Source organism: Aythya fuligula, chromosome 5 (assembly GCF_009819795.1).
Source record: "Aythya fuligula isolate bAytFul2 chromosome 5, bAytFul2.pri, whole genome shotgun sequence".
Classification (NCBI taxonomy): Eukaryota; Metazoa; Chordata; class Aves; order Anseriformes; family Anatidae; genus Aythya; species Aythya fuligula.
In genome coordinates, this window is record NC_045563.1 from 47,499,359 (window position 1) to 47,517,998 (window position 18,640).

General features: G+C 43.1%; 1 protein-coding gene across 1 annotated transcript; it reads right to left on the reverse strand.

Moving 5' to 3' along the window:
- Positions 1-430: 430 nt before the first annotated feature.
- On the reverse strand, positions 431-3,863 carry FGF4 (fibroblast growth factor 4). Its single transcript, XM_032189527.1, has 3 exons — positions 3,560-3,863; positions 2,667-2,770; positions 431-750 (listed from the first exon to the last, which is right to left on the reverse strand). Exons 1-3 carry the CDS (start codon positions 3,861-3,863, stop codon positions 574-576), a joined length of 585 nt encoding a protein of 194 aa, XP_032045418.1. The 3' UTR covers positions 431-573.
- Positions 3,864-18,640: the final 14,777 nt, after the last annotated feature.

An 18,640-nucleotide genomic window follows, 5' to 3' on the forward strand; every position in this document is an offset into this window, starting at 1 on the left:
GATACCATTCCAATTAAATAGCAACACTGCACAAAGGAGGTCAGGCATTGTGTGTGGCTCCACGCCGGCATCCCACCCAGGCACCTCCGTACTGTTCCTTCTCAAAGGCCAAGAGCTTCTTTGGGAGTCACGGGGGTTTTGAAAACACACAGAGGAGAACAAAGCCACCATAACAAACAAATATGTGTACAACAATAGACACTGTACAACACACACACAGTGCAAAACATTCTAATGTAGGAATTGAATGTCACCTGTTTTAGAACACGTAGTAGCAGCACACCTGTGATAACTTAGAAATGAATTAAATAAACCACAAAGCATAAGTCTTCTACTGTTGCACCATGAAATGAAATACCTTGGGTTGGAGGTTTGTTTTGTTTTCAGAAATTAAAAAAAGAAATCAGAACTATAAATAATTTTTGTGGCAATATATACAGATTTAAATAATTAATTTAAATATCTTACACCTACTCTTGCATAAAACTCTCCAGTAAAAGTGCACCATGTTTCTTTTCCCCAAATGTGTTCTGGGTCTTTCCCTGTGCTGAGGTAGGTCGGAAGGGAGATGTCTCAGATTCTAGGAAGAAAATGTGTCACTGTCATTGTGGGAGATACTTTATTGCCTTTCTTTGTTCTTCCGTTTTTGCTCAGGGCTATGTACATCCCGGGATAAATCCTGGATTCGTAAGCATTGTAGTTGTTTGGCAGGAGAATCTCTTTGAATTTGCACTCATCATTGAAATGGGTCTGAAATGAAAAGGAAAGAATGAGAGGGAAGGAATTTTAAACATCAGGTGTGGAAATATTCTTGCTACCAGGTGTAGTAGGTGTGCTGCACGAAGATGTGCAGCTGACTTTCCCCCCTGTTAGTAACCTTTTGAAGTGGTTGTCCAAACGAAGCTTCAAACAACACTCAGAGGATCATTAAGGATGCTGCTTCCAGGCCAGACACAGACACATGGAGGGGGGAAGGACACCCCTAGCTCCGTCTGTGCTCTTGAGGGAAGGGAGCACATTTTAACAGAGCGGGCACTGCCATGAGGAATGACCCAAGCCCAATTCTGCTGCCCTGCTCATCTAACTTGGTCAATGAGTTTTTCCTATGAACGAGAAGGGAGAAACAAACTGTCAGACACCAGGTCAATGGGAGTTATAAGTTGTAACCTGTGCCCATGTCCCCATGTTAGAATGCACAGGTCCACTGATATTCCTGAGTCTGCACGTGAGAAGTTTACTTGGTTCCCAAAGCAGAGTTTGTCCTACCACCAGTGAATTGCCCACGAGGCTTCAGAAAAATCGGAATGCTAGCACTTTCTCATGTCCTTTGAGGAGAAAGAGGCATTATGAAGATGCTCAGGGTGGACAGTATTTTCTGCTTCTTTAGTTTTACAATTGAAAGAAGGAACATTCACCTGTTTTAAAGGATCAGGAAAATAGAACTGACAGAAGGCATGCTTCCAGTAAAGAGGTTTCACATACAAAAACAAAGAGGGACAGGTGTTACAGGTGTGTTATCTGGAGAGTAACAAATGAGGTCACCTCTTGTTATTGGGCAAAAGCCTAGCATTTTGTAAGATAGGTCTCAACCTGCCAGGCTGAACACTGCTTTGGGAATTACATTATCCAGGACACCAAAGCAACGTATTGTCTTCATAAGACATTATGCAAAAGAAGCTTTTGCACTTTGATGACGATTCTGCCTGGCTTTCATGTAAGTTGAAATCCTATGTGACAGGACTGATGCCACAGAAAATCATTCTGGATAATTCATGTGGAAATGCCCTAGTTAACTTTGACATAGTTTGGCCCTTCCTCAACCCAATTTTCTTCAAAAAATATCTGAGAGACATGAAATAGAAATGCTGTGGGTAGGGAAGGAGACCCATGAGCATGAAGTTGAAGTGATGCTAACGGCAGTTAGTTAACTTATATTGAGGTATCTCAAAAGCAGAAGGATGGCTCAACATGGGCAAAAACATGCACCGTTATTGTCCACTCCAAGTGTGTTGTAAAATATGCCGCTGTCTTTTCCAAAGACTCGATGAAAAAAAAAAAAAGAAAAAAGAGATTTATATTGTCTCTCCTAATAGATCTGCCTTCACATAATTGCAAGCCCAGACCCTGAAGATGCTGAACTCTCATGGGAACTCTCCAATCGAGAGCATTAACAAAGAGTGATCAATAGGTATGTGACAAGCACTGATTCATCACATCATAAAGGATCATTTGTGGGGCCCTGGCTGATCAGAAGTTCAAGTTCCCTGTGAGAGATGGGGCAAGCAATTGCCATCCTTGATTGATGCTGTTTAAATTTAAATATGAGAAAGATATGGATTGAGGCTACCCTGGGGGTTTGCAACACAAATGACTGCTATGTTGTTGTATGAAGTGGGCAAGGTGGGTAGCCATGGTTGGCTGATTAAATTTTTCACATGGGAACCAAAGAAATACAAGGCAGAGAAGTGGGTTTTACTAAAAAAAAATCAGTGAACTTAGCACACCTGGGCAGCACACCTTCTGTTGGCAAGGCACCAAGGGCTAATCCATGGTGCCTGGCCCAGGAAGGGCAGAGATGGTGCTTGGGCAGCTTCCAGCACCATGTACACCTCTTATCCCAGCTGACTGTGTTCCTCTCCCCACGCACACAAACGGTGGCTACTTACAGATCCATAGAGTTTGCCTCTGCTATTCATGGCCACGAAGAGTCCACTTCTAACACCAAATATGCTCACCACTCCTCTTTCCACAGGGGAGATTTCCAGCAGACCTACATAGGAGAGATGGGAAATCAGGGAGACGAAGTGCTGTGCCCTGAAGGAGTGTGTGTGGTATCAGTTCTGTGCTCACCCAGAGGTTCCCATCCTTGGTGTGCTGTGGATCCCCATGCCCCAGCACTGCTGTGGGTGGCCACAGATCCCCAGCCTCATGCCCCACGTGCTGCCCCATGCTCCATGCTGGGACCTCTCTTCTTTTAGCCAAGTATCTATTTTTACATTGCCCCCAGGCATCCTCCTGTGTAGCCGAGGTTAAAATAAGACAGAGTGTGCTTGGGGGCGAATGAAACATTTGTCATCATGCAGCTTATATCCCCTGTTGGATCTTATTGTTTCAGTTGGATATCAGAGTCATGGGGCCACGGGGTTAAGTCCCTAGCAGATGCTTTTCAAGTTTGGGGGAGAGCAGGGCCCTGGCTGCGCTCCCCGCAGCCCCTGATCAGAGTGGGCGGCCCAGGGGGCCGAGGACCCTCCAGATGCTGAGGCAAGTCCTACACCTGATGCGAGGGGCAGCGCGGCTCCGGGCACGGAGCTCTCGATGGGCTGCGCCGCCGCCCCCTTCCCCCGGGCGCCGGGCGCCCTCGGGGCAGCCGACGCGAGCAGCACCGCGGTGCCGGGGACGGGCGGACTTCTCCGGGTGGTGGGAGATCGGCCCTACACCCACCCTCCTTTTGCCTCATACCGTTCTCCGGGGCAAGGCGAGCCGCTCCGCACCCGCGGCAACCTCCGCGGGCACGTAGCGGCTCACCTGCCCGACCGCGGGGGGCTCGGCGCCGGCTTACTGTATCGGTTCTCGCTGTGGATCCCGTCGATGCGGCCGTCGGGCAGGACCTGGATGTGGAAGCCGATGCCCACGTTGCAGTAGAGGCGCCGCAGCCGCTTGATGCCCAGGAGGTAGTCGCCGTCGCGGGAGGCGTCGCGGCGCTCGGCCGGGAGGCGCGCCACGGAGCGGGCGAAGAGCGCCGCGTCCCAGCGGCGCTGGCGGGGCCCGGCGGGGAGGCGGCCCGGGGGCGGCCGGCCGCGCACCGCCCCCGGCCACAGCAGCCCCAGGAGCAGCGCCGGCAGCAGCGCCGCGGGGAGAGGCATCCCGGCGAGGGGCGCGCAGCCACGGGCCGCCGGCCGGTCGTCGCTCCGAAGAGGCGCTCGCCCCCCCAGCTCCCACTTTATGCTGAGGTCGGAGCGCGCGGGGGGGGGTAGGGGTGTGTGTGTGAGGAGTGTGCGGGGAGAGGGGGGTAAAACAAAACAAAACGCACACACACACAGAAAAAAAAAAAAAAAAAAAAAGGAAGAAAAAAGAAAATAAATAAAGAAAAAAAAAAAAAAGCGAGGCGGCGGGAGGAAGGAGGGAGCCCCGCGCTCAGTCCCCCGAGGATCTGCGGTTTCCCTGGGCAGGCTGCATGTAGAGGAAATCCCGGGAGCAAGAGCTTCTGAACTTGATCTCAACTCCAGGAGTCTTGTCTGAAGTGCTGATCTTCTTCTATAGCTGCTCAGCCATAGCGCTTTAGCCCTAGCCACGATATTTATATATCCATGTGCGTTGGTACCTATTACATCACCACCTACTGCTGTCTGCTGCAGCCCTCCGGTTTAGCTGAAAGTCAAATTATCACCCCTAGATGCTTAACACTCCGAAGCGTCTTGAGGGGAAAACGGTGAGCAGCACTGGTGCTAAACAAGAGGGACAGCACAAAACTTTTAAAAGAAAAGGTCATATTTTGCATTCGTCACAGAAGGTTCCTTCTTTTTTCTTTTTCTTTTTTCTTTTTTCTTTTTCTTTTTTTCTTTTTTCTTTTTCTTTTTCTTTTTCTTTTTCTTTTTCTTTTTCTTTTTCCTTTTTCTTTTTCTTTTCTTTTTCTTTTTCTTTTTACTTTTCTTTCTTTCTTTCTTTCTTTCTTTCTTTCTTTCTTTCTTTCTTTCTTTCTTTCTTTCTTTCTTTCTTCTTTCTTTCTTTTTCTCTCCTCTCCTCTCTTTCTGTCTTCTTTCTATCTTTCTTTCTCCGTTCTCTTTCTCTCTCTTGCTTTCTCTCTTCTTTCTCTTTCCCTCTTTTCTTCTTTCTTTTTCTTTCTCTTTTTCTCTCTTGTAAATGCCTACAAATGCTAATGCAGGACACAAAAATCAAAGAATGCCCAGCACACTTTTCCCTGACACAATGTATGACTTTGTGGAAATCTGTGGAATTTCAGCTTTTGCTGTATCCAAGCGACATGGTTTACAGTTTGCTGGATGCAGAAAAATTCCCTTCATTAACAGCCAAAATAGTTGTTGCATGGGAGGTTTAAGAAATGAAAAAATGAAAGAACTTGGAAAGAAAACAACAACAACAAAACAAAAGAAAGAAAAGGGTAGAGGTTTTAATAAGGTAGAAAATAGTTAAAGAAGCAGTATGTGCTCAAAAGCAGTAATAATGACCAATAATGTTTTTGATTCTAAATATCCCTTTAAGAAATCAGAAAGCACAGCATTGCTCTGGAGTATAAGACATACGGAGCTCCCTCTTGGTCAGTATACTGCTAGGGGCTGTAGTGACAGCAGTTTGTTCCTGACCTTTAGAGGCTGCCCATTCATATAAGTATTGCTGTGCTCTTTAATGGTATGATTATTTTCTGATCTTTGATGTGCATGCACTTCAATGTTGCCATTTTGTCTTAATGATACAGTTGTTCTTAGATAGGTACTTCATTAACTTTAAGTTCATGGGATTGAAACTCAGTATTTAAAAGTAGAAGAGGGCAAATTTTGATTCCAATAGTCCAGAACTACTTTGATTAGAGCAAATCCCATATGTTTTGTCACCTCCCTTTGCCTAAGCCTCAGCCCTCAACAGGTTTTCAGAAACAACAGGTGAGGGGACATTAGAACAATTTTGGAAGGTCCTGAATTAATACGAAAGTGGGGGAGAAGTGGTTTGTGACTCAAGTCCTTTATAGCCTGAGGACAGTTTAGTCTTTCACACCAGTAAAGCACTCCTGCTGTTCCAGCAAAGGATGTGAGAGAAAAGAGAATTGCCCCAAGCCAGATGACAGCTCACCTAGGTGCGAAAATCTCTGACCTTCGCTAAACCTAAGCAAACTTAGATGATGTACTTTTATTTCTTCTTGTGAGGTGCATATACAGTGTGTGTATGCATATGTGTTTGTGTGTGTGTATGCTTCCTCCATTGGTTTCTTTCTCCTGATGCACCTCTTAGGATGGAAAAGTGACTGCTGCTGCTTTATGGATAATTGTGATCTGGTGCTACAGGGGTAGAAGTCTCCTAGGTGTGGCTTTGTCTTAATGTGTCAAAGAAGTTAATTTATGTGTGTATTTTAAAGACAGCAGAACTTAGATGTTTCTCTGTGGAGGTTTACAGGCTGGTAAATCTACTGAGGTCAAACGCACAGACGTTTACTACATTTCCATTTGCATCAGGCCCATCCAGACACTCTTACACCTGACAAGTCCAGGGGATCAGTTCTGGATGAAAGTGCTGTACTGTACAGCAGGCAAAGTGGGCTGAGAGCAAAGCTGCTGCTCAGGGGTTTGGAAAGTGCCCTGCTCTGCAGAACCTGTGCTGGGGGCCTTGTCCTTCCTGAGGGTCCCCAGAACAGCACAAACCCACCACACTTCAAAATCTGAATTATTTGCTCTTAGCAAACAGCGTTGGATGAAGGTAGGATTAAGTTTATTTACCCTCCAAAGGGTAAGGCTAAGGAGTGGTGTTTTTGCCAGACCTGCAGGTTCCCCCCTGCAGCAGAAGCATGGTCTAATGCCCACGGCTGATGGGTCAGAACCAGATCTGCTTGGCCTGGCTGCCACCAACAGCCCCTGGTACCCCTGGGGTACTCACACTCCCTCCATGCCTGGAGGGACCCACATGTCTGGGGACCAGCTAAAATCCCCACTTTATCAAAGCAGACACTGTGATGTAAATTGGATCTCTTAATTCATTTGTAGGCAAGTAGCATCTTGTTAGGTCATGCTTGTTAAATGTCTTGACCAAGTGATTGTCCATGACCCAAAAAGCATATAAGCCTTAGCCCTGTGAATATGAATGTGGGTTAAACCTTGAGGTTAGGGACATGCACTGGAGGCCCAGCAGGTCTCATTGGGACTTACATAAATGGGTCCTGAAATGCATGTTACGCTCTGAGTCCATATGCTTGTAAGATCAGGTCCTAGACAGTTACACAAAGCACCCAGAACATCACATTAAATTGCCACAATATCATTGGTCTATAAGGGATGCTTTTGCAAGTTAGTTCTTCAACTTTTTACAGAATGAAATGGCAGTCTTTCCATAAAGGCTTGAAGTGAATCTTTCTAAGAGGAAAAGGTATACATTTCCAGCTAAGAATGAAACAATGAGGTTTGATTTTGAGATTTGAATGACGTATATTCTTATATGTGTGAGCATGTGTACAGTTGGAGTTGATATTTGAACTGACCAGAGGACTGCAGATGACCTCTAGGTACCCTGACAATTTAGGCAGTCCATTAAACTCTATACAGATTCTGTTCCACAACACACCACAAAAAAGCACCCACTACCTCCAAAGACTACTCCTGATGCTTCAGAGACCTCCAATTGCTGATCTGTCCGTACCTGTGAAAAATACGGGGAGATGAAAGCAAAGCAGAACTGCAGCAGTTTAAATTTGCAACAGGTGTAAATGACAGGTGGAAGCTGCTGACATTCGCGGCCTCTGTGCTGCAGTGTAGATATTTCCAGTTGGAAATTGTTGTCACAGGAAACAATCTAAATAGTATATCCCCTATGGAAGTCAATAAAACTATGTCTTGTCATTTTCTTTTGCCTCCTCCTCCCCCCCCCCCCCCCTTTTAGTTTTTCCCATGTGAGTATAGTATTCCCTTATTCCAGGGAGTTCCTCTAGCTGCTGTTTGTGTAATACCAGAATAGCTCCCAAACATTAATTTATCCTTGCAGAACGTTTGTGAGGCACAAACACAGAATTATCCCAGGCCAGAGATGGACACAGAGAGAAGAAATGATTTGCCTGCCGTTGGCCAGGTTCTCTGAGGCAGAGCTGGGGACAAAGCATCCAATATACCAACAGCTTTTGAGCAGTGAAGGGAGCTGGGTATCTCCAGACCATCCCATAGTTAATTCTTCTGTCTATTCTGTATTATGCCATTATTCACTGCTGTGTACCCCCTACACCTTGTGTCACGCAATTTCACAGCAATAATTTAACTATTGAACAGATAAAATGTCTTCATCTTTGCATTGGTTCTGTTGCCTTAGAGCATATGTGATATCACAGTTAGACAGCTCTGCTTTCCAAATTCCTCTAGGTTCAAAGTATAAGAAAGAGGAAGGGATTCGCAGACTTGAGACCCATGCCTAATTCAAATCCTGTGTCACGTATTCTGAAAGGAAAAGGGAAAGGAGGAAGGAATTTGGGATATCTCTACAACCTTTATGGAAATTATTTTGCATTTGCACAGGCACAACAGTCATCCAAACTTGGCTCTGTGTTTATATCTCTAAATGGATCTAAGTCCTCAATTTAAAAGTCAATTTACATATTTATTAACCCCACTAAATAGATGTAAATGACCCTGAAAAATATTGTTCATGGACTCTTCTGCTGAAGGCAAATATTGTACTGGTCCTTTGATCTGGAAGGATGGGGAGTGGACTGGAAGGGGCATGGAGAAGTATATTGTTAGGAAAAAATCCCTTTCACTATGTTTGCATGCTACAAAGACATGGTAAAAAGCAAGTCTGTACCCCAGCTCTCCCTTGGCACACGCCCCTTTTAATTATGATGACTTTGGAAGACAACTACCCAGCGGTCTGCAGAAGGGACTCGCCTGAGAGAGCTTTCTCACGTTCACGTCTGGCTGCCTCTCTGTGCAAGCAGGGGCAGTGGTCCCAGGAGAGGCGGCCGGCTGGAATGCAGCACAGTGCTGGGGCCCGAGCCCCGAAGGGACGGGGTCGCTGGGAGACCTTCACCGTCCTGGCCTCTGCATAACACACATACCCACACACGCCAGCGAGTCATATGCACTCCTTTTCTTTTTTCTGTTTGCAGCTGGTCTATTTGATCTCTGTGTGCCTGGGCTGTTTGCCGTTGTGAGCGTCTTGCTGTGATCAAAACCTTATTATCTTGGGTGATGCTGTAGTGTTATATATTGGAAAAGGGCAGTGGAGTATAGCAGCAAGCAGCTGCAATGCTGGTCATACAACAAAGGCATCAATAACCTTTCTGCAGTGTACTTGGCCTGGTTCAGTGGGAGGACTGGGTGTCACTTTGCCTGTAATGGGCATGGACTTTTTCCACAGCTGCTCCCTCTACTGCTGTTGAGCTTCTCCATGTGTCTCTGTATAAAGCAGAGACCAGAGAGGACCACGTCCATCTCTGTGGCTCCTGTAGTTCCTCAGTGGTGTAAATGTTGCAATTCACACTTCCAGCTTGTGACTATGCTGCTCATATACACCCACAGCTGCAGGGATGGGCACCAAAATGCTCCAACTGGAAGATCAAGTCAAAGACTTTTGATTTTCTATGAATTACATTCAGTCTTATCAGCCTTTTTCTTCTCAGCTTCTATGCTTTATTTGTTTGTGGTATCACTTTTGAGCTGTAAGGTTGCTGTTCCCACAATGTCAGCACTGAGGTGTGAGGTGGTGGCGTAGTGACAGCAACCCTCTGGGAGACCCACGTCTGCTCTTAGCCAACCGATCTGACATGGTCACGGCAGGCCATTTCCTTGCCCTGCTGGTCCTTGTCACTAACTGACGTAGGCAGAGCTCTCAGGTGAAGAAACACATCTGGACAATCTGTTATACCCTCTGCTTCTCACTCTGTTGCTCTCCACTACCCTCTTCCTTGTTTCTCCCTTTTTCTGTATCTGTTCTACTCACTTCTCCATCCTCAGGACAGGATGATGGGATTACAGAAAGGAATGCCCTTTGTGGAAGGTGCAGTCATGATAAAGGCTAACTAAATAACACCCAGACTTTAACCACAGGGCTGAAATTTGTCTCTTTCCTGGTGGATCTTCTGCAGTTGCCTTTATGGTCCCGCTGCTTACTTGAATGTGTGAACCATAACCGGCATGAAAATGAGCTTTGGGGACCAATGACATAAGAACCAGCTAAGGGAGGAATTCTTAGCAGCCCTAAGTGGGATTTCTCTCTGATGTTGTGATTAGTGTCAGTTGCTGAAACTGGAAGTACTGCTTTACTGTGGGGTGGGAGGATGGGTGGAGAACATGGAGGATCTGAGGACTCTTCAGAGATACCGGCTTTCTTAGATTGTGAATATCAAAGGCTGAGTACAATGCTTTATTAACAGGGAGGGAGTGTGTGATCGGAGTTCTTATTTTTGAAGAAATGTCCTGGAAAGTCATCAGCTGAGCCAGATCATTTTTGAGGGCAATAATGTCCTGGGGTCTTGTCATAGCCTCACAACCCTCATCCTCAAGCTTCATGAAACTTGAGCCTAAGTTTGGTGGAGAAGTCCATTAAGAACCAAGGTGAAAAAATATGTATAGAGGGCTCTTGCTATTAATGTAAATCTTTTTAAGAAAATCTAGTTCCCAGGCAGGGTCATCCTGCCACTAAAACTCATATACTTTCATGTTCATTGCTGACATTTCTGCATATGCTATTTTGTTCTTCCTTGTCCTGTATTCTTTTCACCTATTGAAATTATAAACATTTTAAAACTAAAAATATACATGTTTTTCCTTTTGTCAGATTATGGCACACTTGCTTTTGCTGATACATTTCTTGGCACTCTGCCAAACAAAATTGGTGAAAGGAAACATAATAGAAAATGAGTTTTGAGAATCAGGGTAAGTGTTTGTTAAGCTTATTTTTATTATTATTGTTGTGGGAAATAGTAGCTTAAGCTAACTTTTTGTGTGAGAATGTTTTAGCTGACTTTGAGTGTAGCAGAACTGGTTTACATGAATCTGTTCAACATGTGGCCTCTTTGTATGAATCATTTTCTACCGGTGGCTAACGTGAAGAAAACTGGCTGTTGTAAGCAAATGACGTGTATTGCTGAATTTTAAAACTTCCCAGCAAAGCACCACTTAAAATCTGTCAGAACATATATGGACATAGCTGTACAATCCATAACCTCTCTGAGCATGTAGGAAAGGAACTTTTCCAGTTGACCTTTAGTGTCATAACTGTGAAACAAACGGATGTCTCTTTTCCTTATTTACTCTTGGACTTTTCACAGTGCTCATCACTGCAAGGTCTGAGTCCTCTCTGGAGTTAGCAGCCATATCCTCAGAATACCCCCATGAGCTGGATGTTACTGTCCTCTTTCTCAGCCTGTTGCTCGCTGTGGCACCAGATCAGATGCCTTCACATATGCCTGGGGTGGCAGAGGGGGAACTGAGATCAGAGAGATTGTGGAAGATCTGTGTGGTCTGACTGGGCTGATAAACTGCTGTGGTAGAAGTTCTCAAAGCCAGGTCTAAGCAAGTGGTTTTCCCCATGTGGCACACTGTGTAGAGAACCCATTACATTAACTTGGACCTTGAGGGCAATGCAGATGCACTGGTCCAGCAGCACCACACTACTTGCCTGCAGCAGGAGATGCACCTGGGATCCTTTTATTTTGGATGAGCACTGCATTGTGCTCCTGTATGTGCTGCGTGGGGAAGGGGCTGAAGCACAGGTGTCCTGAAACCTTTGTAAATACTCTTCCTTCCTAATGAACACCACTGGTATTGGCAATGACTACAATTTTATTTTGCACTCTGACATGCAAAAGGCCCTGAAAATAGTTACGAAAACACAGTCTAACAGACAGCAACACAGTTTAACAGACAGCTTGCTCAGACAAACTACCCAGTTCAGCACTACATTACTCCTAATGAAACCAGTCTGGAGATTCAGTGTGACCAGAAACAACTGCTTTGTTTACTGGGTGAGTGTTTGAAAGGTAAGCCATAAGTATACACAGATAACAGCTCTACAGATAGAAAAACAACCAGCATGGAAGTTACCCATCAAATTCTGCATTACTTGAAGACAGCAAAAGCAGTAATAATAAGGTAATACGTAACTTTTTTCTCTTCAAGGCCTTTTGAAAGTAAAGCTAAGAAGCCAAATATACAGCTAAGGACCATATTGCAGAAACACGTAGAATAGGTTATCCGTGAACAGACATGTCAGTCATCTGTCATCATATATATCTAGAAGACTTGTCTTAGATTTTGGCACAATTATCACTCACTCTCTTTATGCTGCTTAATAACAGGCCTTTTACATTACAATGGGAGCCAGTTTTCACTCCAAGTTTGGATCATACAAGACATAACTAAGTGTTGGTGCACAATCCTTGCCCAGAAAAATTCACCTGCCCCCAGCAAACCTGCAGAGATAGCATAATGCATTGCATGAACTTAATCATTTGATTACTCTTTGTCATTCAAGGCCCAGAGAAACTTCATCCTAGTAAACCATTTTAATTTTACCTCTGTCTCCTGGACATCTTTCTCACTTCACTAATAAAGCTAGAGAGCTACAGTAACATTGGTATTACAGGAACTAACAGATACGTTAAAAAAAATAAGTAAATGAAAAAGAGAGAGACTGTTTATCTTCTTTTGGATGGCTGATGTGATGGTACTGCTCTAAGAGCATGTTTCTCACAAGGGTCTACTTTTGTTCCTGCAGGTGAAAGGGGACAGGACTAGACTCTAAGTCACTGTTTGATGAAGCCACATCATCTCCTTAACTCTCAGAAATAATATTTGGTTATGTTTTTTCTTCCATTTAAAATGTTTTTATTTGGACATAGACAATATATGGATTCTTATTGTTTATGTGCTCTGTAGGAACAGATCTCTAGGCAGTTAGCTTAGAAACTTACTTTGCTTAGCATGTCTTTTTTTTTTTTTTTTTTTTTTTTTTTGTAAAGAGGTAGAATGAGTTAAATGCAGAATTGAAATGACCATTTTAAAGCTTGTCTTGAAAAAAGTCTTAAACAAGGTAGACAATTATATAATGAAGATTTTGGTATTCTTAATAGTTTCACAGAACTAACCTGTGATTCCGTTCATCAGTTCACTGGAAGACACTTGGAATCAAGTCAAGTCATCTTCCTGAATACATGTGCCCTGTGAACACTGAGTGTAGTACTATGATCATCTAAAACCTGTTAGCTGTCACATGCAAGGAGGCCATGCCCCACAGGTCCCACATTTCAACTTTGCTGTGACCCAGTTGGAATACTGCATAAGTTACTGCATGGAAAACACTGAACTAATTTTTTTCTCACTTATTTCCATGTAACTTCCTGAGTCACTGGGAAAAAAATAAAAGAAACTGAGCCTACAGAAAATCTAGACCCTACTAGAGATATTGTCTTTATGTTCAGTGCAAAATCATTCAGAATGATTATTTTGATCTGAATCTCCATGTACATTATTATTGGTGTTAATGGGAATGGAGGATGTACATGTGAGCTGTTCGAATCAGAACAGTGGGATGGGAATGATACATAACGAAGAGAAAACTCCCTGCCCAGGGAATTCAGACAGTGCTGTGCAGTCACTGCTATGCTATTTGCCACGTGCTATATACAGTCCACAAAATATGCCACTCAGTCAGAGACGTGGCCAGAAAAAGCCCTGCGAACCCAAAGTCTTACAGTCTATAATAACCACGTGAAGCACGCCTTCCACCACAAAGGAATACAGCAAAGCTCCTGTTGACCCACCTGGGAAAAGCTGGTGTGCAATTTATTCAGAATATAAAGAATGCAGGAAAAATCAGGGGGGCTCATTCTGTAGATCCATGGCCTTTTGCATTGCTCTGAACTGTGAAGCACATGTGAGGTAGGAACAATGTAAATTTCTGGCTACATTCACAACATTTCATTGTGTATGAATGACATGTTATAAATGATTTGAGGTTTTCAGAAAACCTATTTGCTCCCATTGGAATAAAAATAATTTGTGTAAAAGTATTGGTGAGAAAGGATTCTGTCATTTAAAACATTCCTTTCAAAACTAATTTGGGTTCTTCTCCTAACTCCTTCCACTTTTTAATTTGCAAATTTATGTTTCATGACAACTGTTGGACCAGCATACAGAGAGGCTAGTCATCACTTGAAGCTCAAATGCAGAAACTCAGAAAAATAAAAAGCACTGGAATCTTTTTGACTGTTTATTGCACTGGAAAACAAAGGAACTTAATGATGATACAATAGTAAAATGCCATCCCCATTGTCTACAACTCTGTGTATGTTATTATTATTATCACTCCCATTATTATTTTTCTGAAAAAAAATCAGTCTAAGACTTCAGTTACAATCAAACCACAAAAAGGAAAAAAACAGAAACACAATAAGCTGCTGACTGACTTGTGTCCCAAAATGCTTAGGCAGCTGCTATTTTTTTGATAGCATTTTTGATAGTTGTAATTTCAAATTACTGCAGTCAGGTCATTTTCATTTGGTCTTTTTGGCCAGCACCAATGTAGCAGAAACCTGAGCAAATGGCATCTATTTATATAGTGGTTTCGAGAAGAGAATGGGGCAGTGCATGTCTTGTCTCATACAAGAAGATTAGCCACAGAAGGAAGAGAGCTGAAGATGGTGAAGACATTACACCAGGGCTGATGGGGACTTTGGAGCACCATGCTGTAACAGAGCCACTCTGGGAAGGGTGAGACAAGTCCCATAGATCCTGTCAACCAAGGTAGCCCATGGAAAGGATGTCTTTGTTGGTGCTGACTCTGTCCTACATAAGGCAGGTAGATCAAAACCTGGCTTGGTAGCCTTTTTGGTGGAGTGGTGAACTGTGACCCCAGCAAAATCACATTGGCCAATGACTGGAAGATATGACAAGGAGCAAGAGCTAGGGAGACTTTGGAGCTACCCTGTTTGTTAGCCTGGAGATCCCCATTGCTGAAATGGCTTAGTAAGAATGTTATTTTTGGTGGCACTGACAGTTTTTGCAATCGGTATTTGAAGAGGTATATCATCTACAGTGAATATACTGCAGCTGGAGGATCTATTGTACATACTGTAAGAGCTCCTCTGTTCCTTTCCATATAAAACTCCCCAGCTCTTTCTCACACTAACTGAGGAAAGGGTATACCCAGGGCCACTGCAAGGGCAAGGGAGAGTAGTGAGAAGAATCAAGCTGGCAAATGTTTTTCTGTTAGATTTCTACAGAGTTTAGGAAGTTTCCCTGTGTCATCTTCTGTCTGTCTGTCTGTCTGTTTTCCACCCCCATCATCACAGTAGTTCATTCAAACTGCAACAAGAAAATTATGAAACATAAAAAGAAACTACCCCAAATCTCCATTCTCTAGCAGTTTTGGTGCAAGTGCAATCATAATCCAGAATTACAGCAACAAACCTTGTATGCTGTTGTAGTTTATTATTTAACTGAAGTAAATTGCCATTATTTTCTTACCAGGCCTGAGGGATGGTTTGCAAGTCATTCTCATGCTTCATGGTGCCTTCAACTCAACATGAACACAGGCTAAAAAGTTAGCTCCCAAATACATTGGATCACGAATTGATGATGGTGGCAATGTGCTTTCAGGGGATTTAGCACTTCCCCCTCTTTTGTTCCAATGGGAACTGGGATAGGGAAATGATAAATTCCCAGAAAAGAGAAAGATTTTTAAAAGTTTTTGAGGTTCATAGTATAGTCTAAAAACCACTTATGTCAGGAACGAGTAGCCGGTCCAAGATAAAGCGGTTAAAGGGTGGGTGCATGGAGGCTAGGAAAAGGAGTTGCCTTAAATCAAAATTTTCGCTTCATGTTGTGGTGAGATGGCCTTCCTTTTTTTTTTAGTTTTCACCAAATCCATTCTCATTTATGACAAAGTTACACATTATTATATTTTATTTAAGCTTCTGCTATGATTATGGATAAAGGAAAGACAGTTCCTTTAGCTGCAAAGTGGAATATAATCAACACCTTTGCTTGTGGACTGACTCTATACTGCTGGAGGAGCAGACATGTTTAAGCAGCAATTTGGAATCACCAAATACTAGCCATATATATCTAGCTGTTGTTATACTATAAATATAATTATTGCTATTATTAGTATTAGCAATGGTTACTATTACTGGTTATTATTAGTCATAATTTTTACTGTGGTACCACTTAGGAATTCCCTTAGTAGACCAGAGTGCCATTGCAATATGCACTGTAACACTGTTACCATGACAATTTTTCTCTGTTTGCTGGTGTGTTTTGGCTAGAGAGCCAGCTGTTGACTAGCTGTGCTCCAAGTTGCTGAGCAATAAATCCCAAACCAAATTCATGACCAGATTTCTGCTCTAAGTCTCAATCTTGTGACTTGCCGCATAGGCTGCTTTGCGACTCCACCTGACTTCAGCAAGTCACTCTACAAAAATACCACCCTGACACTGAAGCAAGTGGCTCCCACGCCAGTTTTTTGAAAATATACCTTGCATACTCATTTGTACAGGTAAGGACAGGAGATTCTGGTGGGGAGAACAACGAAGAGAATGTATTTCTGAAAGACTATGGAAACAAGTGAAGATAAGAGTAATTTCTTTGTAATACAAGAAGGGGGTTTTTAGAAGCACATTATATTAGAGAATTGCATTTAACTAAGCAGGAGGAAACAAACTTTGTGAAAAGTCAGTGGTTTCTCACAGATGAGATTTCTCTGACATCTTCAGTCTTCAGAGGTCCACAAATCATTGGCCTGGCTTTTAGGTTGATGTTAAACATATTAACATTGTTAATCCTTCCAAGGTGGTCATTTGACTTTTTTCCTTCTTATAGCAGCATGTGAAATTGGCCACTGTGCACAAAGAACTAATATCAATGCACAGTTCTCTTGCAAATGATGTTTCCTTTGAAATGCATTTTCATAGCCTCCTGCATAGGGACACACATCATGCACTGAGCAAAAGAGGTGCATGTAGAGGTGTTTTGAGTCCACAGTGCCCACAGAGACCCCAGGGACTCATCCATCCCAGGACTGCTGGGTGCTACAGCCCTGCTGCCACTGGGACTGCAAGCCATTAGCACCTGAGGGCTGCTGGGTAGGCCACGGTATGTGAGCTAATGGTCTCAAACCATTACCTACCGAGCTGAAATCCTTATCACAAAAGCACTGTGGTTGTGATTTGCATCTCTCCAATGTGTGGGTTCAGTAACTTCCATATGCCATTACCAGTAATCTCCCTCTGTAATCTTTCTAGCAGCTCTGTGTCACAAATATCCCTGCTATAGGTGTTATGTTTTCTGATGGTCCACTTAGCACATTCAGACATCTTCCATGCTCACACCATTGTTTGATTATGTCTTTTTAGGGTTAAGATCTGATCAGTATATGTACACCCTCTTCTGAAGCTAAACTGAATTTTCTTAAGCCTGCTATTCAGCTGTGCCTGTTTTCTTGTTCACAAGCACTCAAGCAAACGTCTCCTCAAACACCACAAACAGGCTAATGCCTCTTGAGTTTTATATTCCTTCCTGTCACCTCCTTTTCTTTTTCTTTAGCTTGCTGTAATCACATCTGAATACCAGAGACAAGTCCTTCCGCAGCTTTGAAAAGCACTGGGAATACCTGACACTGTCCCACAGGTAACACCTTCATTGTTAGCGTAGCCAGAAGGACGTGGCTCTTGGAAAGGGTGGCTGTGCATCCCACAGGGGGCTGCATCCAAGCAGCCATGACATCTGCGGGGCCACTGCACTCCCTTGATCCTTGTGCCTGTGCTTGTCACCTCAATGATTGACCTTTTAAATTTCCCAGCATGGATTATCAGTGATCTTTTCAACACTGCTTGGTTTTCCATCTCTCCTATCTAGCTTCTCACCTAAAGTCCTTGGTTTTCTTGTCTCCCTCTTCAGTAAGATAAACATTGGAGGGACGGTTTGTTCTGGCAGGTTACTGACTCTGCTCGTACAGAGGTGTGAGCTGTGTGAGATTTTGACCTACTCCAAAGCACAGCTGCAACATAGATTTCTGCCTGAGCAGATCTGGTTAGAAGTACTAATGAATTAAAAGCAGATCTGGAAACTGGTACTGGGTTCTAATTTAATGCACACTCAGCTTTTGTTCAGGTTAATCACAAAATTGATCTGTCCATTACTCTTCACGCTAAATGCTTTCCATGCTAAGGGGACTTTGTCCTTGATCAGGGTTTATCTGATTAAACACTGATAAAGCTGTATCATGATACAAGTAGGCAAAATGCTGCAATTAAAAGAAGATGAGCATTCAGACTTACCTGTTGTGACCGAATGGGAATACCAAGCTTTTTTTTCCTCCTTCAGGCTCGCTCAGCTTTAGTCCATCTCTGGCAAAAGTCTCTCAATCTTACAGGTGTAGTAGCCAATCTCCAGGGAGAGGTTGAGATTAAATTAGGTACCCTTGAAGCAAATCTCCAGCCACATCTTGCCAAATATAACAGTGTTACAGGTACTACAAAGATAATGAGAAAAATACATATTGTTTTATTAATTCGCATATATTACACATTTATAAAGTAGTACTAGTTATGATAAAAGCAAAACCCATTATAAATTAGAAAATTCAGAAGTCACACCAATCAAAAAACAGTCACAATAGCATTCATGCTTTGGTGTTTTAGTGAACAGATCTGTATTTGTAACAATGTTTTAAACAAATAAACAAAAAAATCACTAATCTGTGATTGATACCATGTTTAGTAAAAATATCTCATGATAATGAGGAAGATCTGTGACATTTTATTTCTGCTATGAATAGGTATAACAATTAGGGCTTCCAGTTCAGATTCCAGAGAAACATCTTTCTTCCATTGCATTTTTCTCTTTTCCTTATGTGCCAACTCTTATAAACAAGATACCACAGGATTTAATTCTAAAAATCTATATATTACTGCCTTGTGGTGAACTGAATACTA